The following is an 11,040-nucleotide window of genomic DNA, read 5'->3' as shown; positions in this document are numbered from 1 at the left end:
GTTTATTGTTTGACCGACGTTTCGACACTGAGGTTTTGTGTCTTAATCAGAGGTAACAAATTGTTCATTTTTGGTTTTATGTTTCGTTAAACTCTAACTGTCTGGTTGATTTGTTATTAGTACATGACTGATTTCGATTGTCTAATTTTGCAAGGGACTGTAAGAAATTGGCGCAAATCTCACTGAGGATACTGTAACAAAGAAAATCCTACAAATATACTACTGTTGTGGTGATATTGTCAGTGAAACTGGCAACACTGAATACAATGAGAAATCAGAAGTAAATCGTTAATTCTCTAGGTTGGAAGGTTGTTCCCTTGAATAAGCACGGAAAATACCAAATTGTATGTATAAATTGATTTGTATAATTGCTGAATATTTCTAATAATAAAGTGAATTACAGCATTGAAGCTGACATCAAGAATGCTGCTCTCAATATTTGTGTTCGTGCTAAAGGTGACTGCAACTCTTCCCAACAACTACGATGTTTTGTCACTAGAATTACTTCGAAAATCATAGTTCTGAACTATGAACGATGATGCAAAGCGCCAACTATTACTGCCATACTGCAACTGTATAAATTTCGTAAGGGGGCCGTCTCACTATTTGCCATAATAGTGAATCACAGAGGCTAATAGTCGATACCGTTGGGAGGCGAAAAGGATGAAACACTTTATGAAACTCTTTTAGTGCAGTACTTTTAGAATAAGTGCTGAAGACGACACATAGTCCGTGTCCACAGATAGTATTTCTAAAAAATAACTACTTTTTACAGAACTTGATGGTCAACAGCAATAACTTCTGATGGTTTTATAAGATTCCCTCGGAAATTATTCCCCTGAAAACCATTTCCCAGAATACCATTCCTAAGCAGTCAGAATGTACCATCCCTCAGAAAGCAATGAGTAAAAAAGGATGTACAGATTTTTAACAAATGTTTTTGTTTAGAATATAGAATTATGGGTGATGATTTATGCTTGGAATTTTTCCGTCTGTTCTGTAACACCCGTAGTAGCTCATATGTAGCCATGTATCAACTATCAGTAGCACTTACCGCTTGATCGATTGCAACCAGTCTTTGAACTGTGCACTTCCTTCCGGTGTTATCTGGAATGCATTCCGCGCCGACAGGATAGTGCCGGTGAATTCTTCGTAATCCGCCACCGTTAGATGGTACAACTTCTGGTGTATGCATTGTATGTACCTAGTAACGAAACGAAATTTAGTATAGGTATTCCTCTAGCGGAAACTAAGTCAGGTGAAACTTACATCTGTTGACATTTTTGCATCAGCGGTGCCAGTGCCGAGCGGAGATGTTGCATCACCAGAGCCGGATTGTTACGGGCGAGATAGTGAGCCGATTCGATGGCCACTTCATGCAGAACGAACGGTGAGACGATCGAATTCACGGCGCAAACGCAAAACTGATGAAGATACTGCGTACCCAGACGTTTCGAGATGCGGAGCAACCATTTGACGTCCTCCCCGTAGGGTGGATTGCGGGCGTATTTGGCTTGCGGTCTATCGTCATGAACCCGCCGGGCAAGGGTTTCGAGCGCAAGCATACCGGCATTGTAGGCCGCCAGCAAGTATCGCAGCTGAGTGGGAGTGAATTGATGGGGATGGCGTTGCCGAACGGGTGGTGTAGTTGGGGGCACCGCGTACGGTGGATAGCCGTGTCCTGGTTGAGGACGAGGTGGTGGTGGCTGTTGTGGTTGAGGAGGCTGCTGCATAGAGACGGCCTGTGGTCCATAGTATTGCATATTTTGTTGCATTTGCTGCTGATTTGGTGGTGGCGGCGGTACTTGAACCTGGACAGGAACCTGAGGATACTGCTGCGGATTGTATGCCTGAGGGGCCACCGGCGGATGAGGCTGAATTGGTTGATAGCTTGTATTGAGCGGCTGTTGGTATCCTCCGGGTGGTTGCTGTGGAGGATTACTATGTGCTGGTGGTGGAGGATATTGGAATTGAGGAGGCGTCGATATATACATCTGCATCTGATTGGCATGATAGGGAATGTTCTGGTGATATATTCCTTGACACGGGAAACTGTAGGGCCCGTATGGTGATAGACCGATAGGAGCCAAAGTGGTGACAGTTTGTTGATACGGCTGTGGTGGAGTGGCACTAACTACGACGGGTTGATTAGCTGGAGGAGGGGGTTGAGCTTGTTGTTGAATATCTCCGGAATCCATCAAAGACATGATATTCACATTGAAATAATCATGCTGTTCATTTGGTTCCATCTCTCCGCCAGGGGTGTTTCTCAAATAAAGTTCGTACCAGTAACGAGCGACTTGGAACAGAACTTCCGGATATACACCGCCTCCTTTTGCTGCGTTTTCCACGGTTAGACATGCTCGTTCCAGCATTCTATCACTCTGTTCCTTACATTGCAAAATCGCACGCTGAATTTCATTGGGATTCAAAGCTGCTGCGTGAGGCAACACGGATAGCGCTAATTCAGCAGCAGGGTTCACCATGTTGCTATCCCATCCTCTTGAGGAAGCTCTATCTGCCATGCCGGCCGCTTCCGGTGGAGTCAGATGACCCTCCCAAGTGTCGATCAAAAACGATATCGCCGGCGCACCAATATCCATAGCTTGCCCGATAATCCACGAGACGTGAGATGAATAGGTTCGTGAGAGCCAATTAGGACTGACACAATTGTGCAAACCAAGGGCGTACAATCCGAGTTGAAAAGCACACATATGCAACCCTCGATGTGGACCCTGATGGTTTTGATTCGTTGAGGCTTGCGTAAATAACGATGTAGATGATGTACCACCTGCTTTGGTGAGAACATTCTTTGCCAACTCGAACATAAAGTGAGCACTTGCCTCGGATGGCTGATTCGGAATAGACGGATAGGCTCGCTTTCCTTTGAAGCGGGAATCTTTCGAACGAGTTGTGGTCGTCGATACTGACCCAGCAACGCTTCCAGGTGGCCCAGAGATTATAGGCTGCGTATTGGAGGGCCCAGGTGCCGGACCCGCCGGCATAGGTTGAGGCTGTCCAAGATTAAGACCTCCCATACCGATTTCGACTTCAGCACTAGTACTACTTTGAGGACGGCTGTTGACCATGAATTCATTTTGTGGCAATCCGGCATGGTGAGGCTGTTGGAGATCATTCGCAGCATATAGTTGCTGATTGCTGGATTCATACTCTTCCATCCGCATTTGTGATGTCTGACTTCGTGTTGGCGGATTATTTGAGTAATACGAAGGCAAAAGAGGAGTTTTGATAAGCGAATGTATTTCGCGGTCCAATAATTTCTCCATGACGCGTCCAATTTTTCTCGGTTCGTCTTTATAGTACGACAATAGAGTAAGGGCGAGATCACCTCGTTGTCGGCGAGTTCCTTCGCAGAGTAGCGGATGTTCTGCTTCGGAAACGTTCGCTTTGAGACCTAGAGCAGCGACAGCTGCTTCGAACCCTAGATTTTCATCCGTAGGCAGCCGGAAAGACTGACTCATGACTTTCATTCTATTTTCCCTTCCGATGATACTCGGCATAACCAGTGCATCGAAAATGAAACTTGCCAACATTATGGGCAGTAACGCTTCGCCACGTGATTTGAGCGTACCATCGCGTAAAGCTTCTGCTCTTTCGCGAATGGTTTTTAGCTCCGGATGCCCGAGAGGTATCCGTTTCAACAAGCCGAGAAGATCTGATTCCTGATTAGCGAGCTTTACTTCCAGCGGTTTGGTACTCGCAGGCGGGCGAGACATTTCTAGGCCGAATAAACATACGCGAAATGCTAGATGATAGTGTTCCGAATTTTCTGCCAGGACTGTGCACAAGAAAGCACATTTCGCCAGTGTAGCCGAAGCTAACACGCTGAGTTGATGCGAAATAGGGTTAATGTTGTGCTTTTTGCCTTTCTTTTTCGGTGGAGGCGGAAGTTCTATCATCAGATTGGGAGGATTTGCAAGCATTTCTTCTGCTAATCGAACCCCGAGGATGCACGCTTCGCGTCCATGCCCATGAGCGTGAAGTCCTTCCGCTCGGGCAAATAGTATGTCCCAGGCATCTTCCGTGGGCTTCAGATTGGAAAATACCTGTTGTGGTTGCTGTTTCGCTTCTTGAGGTTGCCTTTGCTTTTGTTGCTGTTCCTGTTGATGCTGTGCTTGAGCTTGTTTCGAATCGTAGTAGTACATATTGTACTCGTCGATGTTTGGTTGGCTATCGGAGCTAGAAAGACTCTCGTCCTTGGATGGACGGCGTTCGTTCCTGTCCGACTCGGGTGATGCATCCTTGGGCGGAGTAGATGTCAAAGCTTTATCGGAACTCTGCTGCTTTTCTACCTCACTTTGGGTTTTGTTGGCACTTGTTCGATTGAGTTCAGTTGGAACGATTTTCGTAGCGGTCGTAGCCGTCGAAGGTGACGACGAGCATGTTGAACTTGAAGTCCCGGGTTGGGGATCTTGATTGTAAACTTCGTACAACTTGATGTTACCGGAAATATCATAGTTATTCATATCATTTAGAATACTATTTGCATCACTACTATCTGACGGCATAGTGGAACTTTTACCGACACTGTCCTCTGCGCTCGATGAAGAACTATTGGATGAATCGATAATGCTATCGATTTTTTTACTTGGGCCGGGAGCAGACAATTCATCCATGACATTGACATCGTCATCGTTTTCACAAAATCCTTCACTGCTGACGCTTGACCGATTTCCACCACTGTTTATGGCTGTCGCCGCTGTGGATAGATGCTGGTCGATCTTTGAACTGCTGGCCGCTTCATTCAAGCGATCCGGCACACTGTCGCTGCTACTGTTGCTCGAACCGTAACATCGTTCCCGATGGCGGTATTCCCGACGGTGATGAGATTTTCCGGAGTTTGCACCGGAACCGGATGCTGCGTTACATGTGCTACTTCCGACCATAATTCCACCACTAGCGGAGGTCCCAGCACCCGAACTCGAAGAAGCTGAAGCAAGCACCGCACTACTATGATGCGTAGAGTGCCCGTGGTGATGGTGATGATGATGACTAAAATGATGATGGTGATGTGGCATCTGTTGAAATTGTTTTACATTATTCTGCAATACCGCCTGACTTGAGTTAACCTGTCCTAAACTAGATTCAGCCTTTGACTCACTATTTTGCTTAAAACACGTGAACGGACAATGATACATAGGATTCGTGTCCTGCGTGTGTGTTATGCCATCGATGGGGTAATCTTCCCAATCCAGATAGCATGCCTCGATTGCCGGTTTGAATCCCGCAAACAATTCTGCATCATTCCTTAAATTTTGCTGCTGTTTACTGCTGTGTGATGATGAAGCTACCATGTTCTTCGCGACCCTGTCAAGAATTTTCAAGTGCCACGTAGTAAATTGGGCATGGAGCATATCTCGCTCGTCGGGAGCTAGACCAGGATTCAGTGAAGCCAACCTCCATAAAACCACAATTTCGTCACACAAAGAAGCGCACGCGTGCTGTGTTGCGTTTGAATTGGAATGCGTATTACTATGCTTCCCTCCTCCGTGACCATTTGACCCCACCAACAATGCCAGTTTGATGTTGAACCACCAAACCAAAATTTGATCGCATGCCATCACTTCCTCCGTGATGACTTCCAACAATCGAACCGCGTTTCGATCACATCGCCTATACATTTCTCTCACAATGGAAAGCAGATTCCACATGCCTTCCGGTTCCCTTCCCCTCAGTGGACGCAGTAGTGAACTCCATTCAGCGGCAGCCGGAGGGGCCGAGTTTGTCAGATAATTTACATCGCTGAATACCATTGGCGTAGGTAGACAGAACTTGATCAGTATCTTTTTGATGTTGTCGTGTAACGTTTTGTCGTCCAAATACCAGTTTGTCTGATCGTTTACCGATGCGCCAGCGGTCGGATCGGGAGCTCCACAAACGGTATTAATGGTTGTCGGTTGAGAGCTGAGCAGTTCATCGAGTAGACGTTGTGCAATGGGAAGAATTTGCTGCGAAAGTTCGCTTATCAAATATTGAGCAAACTTCTGCAACTGATCGCGTTGCAGTCTAGAGAGTGATTCCGAAACGGGTGCGCGAAGACTCACTTTTGTAGGCTACAAACATATAGAATAAACAACGGTTCATATCCGATAAAACCCTTTAAAAATAAAAATAATACTTACACAGTGTATCCTATGTAAGCAAACGGCGACTACGTGTGAACACCAGTACGCTGCTGGCAAGCAAGTGCAACTGCAGGACGATATCCTCCGCCGGTCAAATGTCACGGCCACATTGTACTGGTTCCGTGGCTGCGTCACTACTACGGTGGCCGAAAGGTGGAACCCGATCTGAAGCGGATCTTTGACCGCACGGTTTTTGAACAGCTGTTCGCCCCGATGGAACTCATCGGCTGAACTGTTGGCCAAACACGAGTATAACCGAATGTCTTCCTCATTGTCAGGAAAGCTCCAGTACGCTATTCGCAACTGTAGTTGCTCTGGAACAGGTGGGTAGACGTGTTCCACTAGTTCGAAGGGTATGTACGAGGCCACGCAGCGCGCGGCAAGTTCTGTTAGTGTAGTTACATCTGAAATTAGATAGAACATTGTGTTAGGATATCACTACATATAATTATAGAATTTATTACTCTACACGATTTAAGATTGAAGCCGTAGCAGAAAAGGATACATAGAGATAAACCAGCCAACAACAAAACTGAACTCTATTCACTGATTAGTGATCACCCATAGACGCCGTCGACAAATTTTGTAGCCGTGGCGCTCTATGGTGAGGTATGGCCAAGCCTACGGTGTTGTTCCCCTACTTCAAAATCATGAATTTTGAGCAGTGAACGGTGGAGTGGAGTTGCAAGAAATGCTGAAAGTGTTCGCTAGGGGTCCATTATGCTTCTTATTCTTCTTCTTCTTTGCGTGACGTCCCAACTGATACAAATCCTGCTTTCCAGCTTAGTGTTCTATGAGCACTTCCATGGTTATAAACTGAGAGCTTCCTCTGCCAATGAACATTTTGCATGTGTATGTATATCGTGTGACAGACACGAAGATAATCTATGTCAAAGAACAAAATGAAAAGCAGAAAAGGGACCACAACTTTGCCAACAAAGAATTTCAATTTTAAGAATTAAATTTATATTATCACAAAAAAAAACAGCTGAAAGACACTAGATTTGAGCTTCTTTTCTCTAGAAAATTATATTTTAAACAAATGAGCTCAAAGATCTTATTTTTTTATGGGTTTTCAGTTGGAGCTGCATGACACTTTGTTTGTCAAGGCTGAACCCGTTATTCAAATTTCATCTCTACAAAGACCAAAGTTTAGACGGAATAGGCTATGTTGCCCAATTTAACACTAGTTTTTACATTGTGCCTTCGTAGTTTTAATCAAAATTTTGCATTTTCCCTCCCATAGATGTATTAGTCATGTCCGCCCTCAGTCATGTGAAGTCTATGAAGCTATCAGAATAAATCTTAACCCGCGGAACCTGAAGCCCCAGGAAAGTTTATGTCCTTGCTTTTACTTCTTGGAAATAACATAACACAAAATGCTGTCTATGTTGACAACTGTGCCTATGGTATGTCCAAGAAATATTACGGTCAAATACCAAATGAAGAAAACAACCGTTACTGCGATAACACCTATGTTGGTAGCCACCTACAGCTCTGGCGCCATCCCCAATGATAGACACTAGTTTTGAACATGTCATGGGCTTCCAATGATACGAGATACGAAAACAACCTAACTATTAAAGCAGAGCCAATCCGTTCATTTGTCCTATCGGTCTTACCTAGATAACCCATGTCATTTTTCCCCCGTAACCTAGAAATGTCAGCCTAATCATACACAAGTTACGTCCTTTAGCTCATTAGAAACAATCAGTTTTTGTCCAAAATGTCACGTCGAACGCATTATGACGTCAATAAAGCGTTTAAGTATGGTCCACTGCACGAACTTGGGCCGGCCCGCCCACTTCCAAAGAAAATTTGACGTTTGAGCGGTGTCGACACCGCTCAAAAGTCAAACCCCGTGTGAGAGACAGCAGGTCAGTATATGTTCGTGCAGTAATCCATTGTTCGCACGTTAGCTTCGAATCTATCAGCACTATTAAGAGCTGCAACTTTACTTCTTACTATTCGGTTGATTTCACTAGATTTAGAGAATATTACTGGATATCATTGTAACATTTAAAGAAGCAAATCTGTTTTGATAAAATTACTAATTTAAATATATTAAAGTATTGTATATTACTCAAATTATAGTAAATTTAGTAGTTATTAAAAATCAACCAAACAATGTGGGAAAGGAAGCCCAAACAGCATTTTCAAGTCTACTGACAATAAAAAGGTATCAAAACCTGTCACAAAACTACTAGGATTTGTAACGATCATCAAAACCTTCTCAAATCCAACCAACTAGGAACTATTGCTTGAGTATAGAATCTATTGAGCCCCGGCGGTCCCTCCGTGTATATCGAGCATGTCTGATGAATATGCCAAAACATATGATCAGCCATACTCCATCTGCAGCAGCCGGTTCGTGATGAACCGTTGGAGGCGCATTAAAGTGTTAAAAAGATGATATGATTCACTTAAGAATACTACATTACAATAACCTTCACTTTAATACCGTCAAACCCTGCGCACTTGGTCAGGGGAGCTCAAAGATCTTATTTGATAGTAAATATAATAATCTTTGGAATGAGGGGTTAAAAAACTGCGATAAGATTGATCATTTTCAAATTATAGCCAAACATAATTGAACACATGGAAAGTTTAATATAACTACGTAACGGTTGAGATTTGACCATATGCGTAAAACAATTTTCTTCATCATTTATGGTCCTCTATCACCGCTTAAAAAGTTTGCATTTACCAACCTAACACCCTGTATAGACTGGGTCAACAAGTTCGAATTTTTGGAACAAATCTTTTTCGATTCCTTCTAGCGTCCAAAACAACTGTTCAAAATAAGGGAGCGTTTGGTTGCGTCCTCGTATTCCGCATTGCGATTGAAATTTGTATGGGAAAACGTACTTTTTTGCATTTTTCTCGTAAGTTGATTTTTTTTGTCCAACACGATATAACTGATGACGTTGAAGTATAACCTAGGATATGTTGAAAAATTTTGCCGAAGACCGCGAAGTGATTCGATGCTTGTAAAAACAGCTATTCGTTTGATGACTCAGGCATAACATTGAGATACTATTTTTGATGGCATTAAATACATGTTAAATATTAAGCACCATTAGACGATGGGCTGCAAAACGGTGAGTCGATAAGGAGAGCGTCCAATATAGCTCTGGTCCTCATAAGTTCCTACCTCATGCTTCCACGGGTCAAGCGATGACAAAGACCGCCAGCTAAGAGTTGTGTGCTTAGCTGGTAGTGCAGCCTGGGCACTGTTGTCCTTCTGACTTCAGCTAGATTGAGGAGGTACGATCCGAGTGTCTGTTCACCAAGGAGGTGCGGCTCAAACAGCGTCTGTTCTGGTATCCAGCGGCTGAGTAACAAACGCTGCACCACGCCCAGCTAGATCCAAGGTGGTAGCCCCATCAGCGTGGTCGTCCCAGTGTTGGTTGGGACATTGAACAGAACTGGCACGATGGCCCTCCGGCGAGACAGGAGTGTTGGCGTAGGGCCAATAAGCCACCCGTAAAAATCCCCATTGCGAATAACATAGGAGAAAATACGACTCGATACATTCGGCAAAGACCCACGCGACGAAATAAGCACTACGATTGGAAACTTGGAACATGGAATTGCAAGTCACTAGGTTTCGCAGGATGTGACAGGATAATCTACGACGAACTACATCCCCGCAACTTCGACATCGTGGCGTTGCAGGAACTTTGTTGGACTGGACAGAAAGTGTGGAAAAGCGGGCGTCGAGCGGCTACCTTCTACCAAAGCTGTGGCACCACCAATGAACTGGGAACAGGATTTATAGTGTTGGGCAAAATGCGACAACGTGTGATCGGGTGGCAGCCGATCAACGCAAGGATGTGCATGTTGAGAGTTAAGGGCCGTTTCTTCAACTACAGCATCATCAACGTCCACTGCCCACACGAAGGGAGACCCGATGACGAGAAAGAAGCGTTCTACGCGCAGTTAAAGCAAACATACGATGGTTGCTCGCCGCGTGACGTGAAAATCGTTGTCGGCGACATGAACGCGCAGGTAGGAAGGGAGGAAATGTACAGACCGGTAATCGGGCGAAACAGCCTGCACGCCGTATCGAATGATAACGGCCAGCGATGCGTAAACTTTGCAGCCTCTCGTGGTATGGTAGTCCGAAGCACCTTCTTCCCCGCAAAGATATCCACAAAGCCACCTGGAGATCCCCCGACCATCAAACAGAAAACCAAATCGACCACGTTGTAATCGACGGTAAATTCTTCTCTGATATAACCAACGTCCGCACATACCGCAGTGCGAATATAGATTCGGATCACTACTTAGTCGCTGTATGCATGCGCTCAAAACTTTCGACAGTTATCACCACGCGTCGAAGTCGAACGCCGCGGCTCAACATCGAGCAACTTCGTAACGTAGAAGTGGCTCAAGACTACGCGCAGCAGTTAGCAGTGGCCCTACCAACGGAAGAGCAGCTTGGCGCAGCTACACTTGAAGATGGCTGGAGGGACATCCGATCCGCCATAGGTAGTACCTCGGCTACAGCACTAGGCTTCGCGACTCCGAACCACAGAAACGACTGGTACGACGGCGAATGTGAACAGTTGAAAAACGAGAAGAATGCAGCATGGGCGAGAATGCTGCAACACCGTACGAGAGCGAATGAGGCACGTTACAAACAGGCAGAACTCAGTCTTCCGGATGAAGAAGCGCCAGCAGGAAGAACGAGATCGCGAAGCGATGGAAGAGCTGTACCGCGCTAAGGACACACGAAAGTTCTACGAGAAGATGAACCGCTCGCGCAGAGGCTTTGTGCCACAAGCCGACATAATCACGGGAATATTCTCACGAGCGAGCGTGAAGTGGTCAAGAGATGGCGGCAGCATTACGATGAGCACCTCAATGGCGACGTTGCAAGTGGTAACAG

The 11,040-nt window shown here is 45.3% G+C and overlaps 1 protein-coding gene across 1 annotated transcript in view; it reads right to left on the bottom strand.

Moving 5' to 3' along the window:
- Positions 1–11,040, bottom strand: part of LOC109421825 (zinc finger SWIM domain-containing protein 8 homolog) — a 46,210-nt gene that overhangs the window by 6,802 nt on the left and 28,368 nt on the right. Inside the window, exons 2-4 of the mRNA XM_029861731.2 lie at positions 6,144–6,550; positions 1,270–6,074; positions 1,055–1,204 (exon numbers count right to left, since the gene is read on the bottom strand). Of these exons, the coding sequence (XP_029717591.2) occupies positions 1,055–1,204; positions 1,270–5,774 (4,655 nt within the window). The 5' untranslated portion in view covers positions 5,775–6,074; positions 6,144–6,550. The remainder of the gene's footprint in view (positions 1–1,054; positions 1,205–1,269; positions 6,075–6,143; positions 6,551–11,040) is intronic.

Source organism: Aedes albopictus, chromosome 1, assembly GCF_035046485.1.
Source record: "Aedes albopictus strain Foshan chromosome 1, AalbF5, whole genome shotgun sequence".
Classification (NCBI taxonomy): Eukaryota; Metazoa; Arthropoda; class Insecta; order Diptera; family Culicidae; genus Aedes; species Aedes albopictus.
Note: the sequence above shows the minus strand (reverse complement) of the source record. Positions and strands in the feature narration are given on the sequence as shown.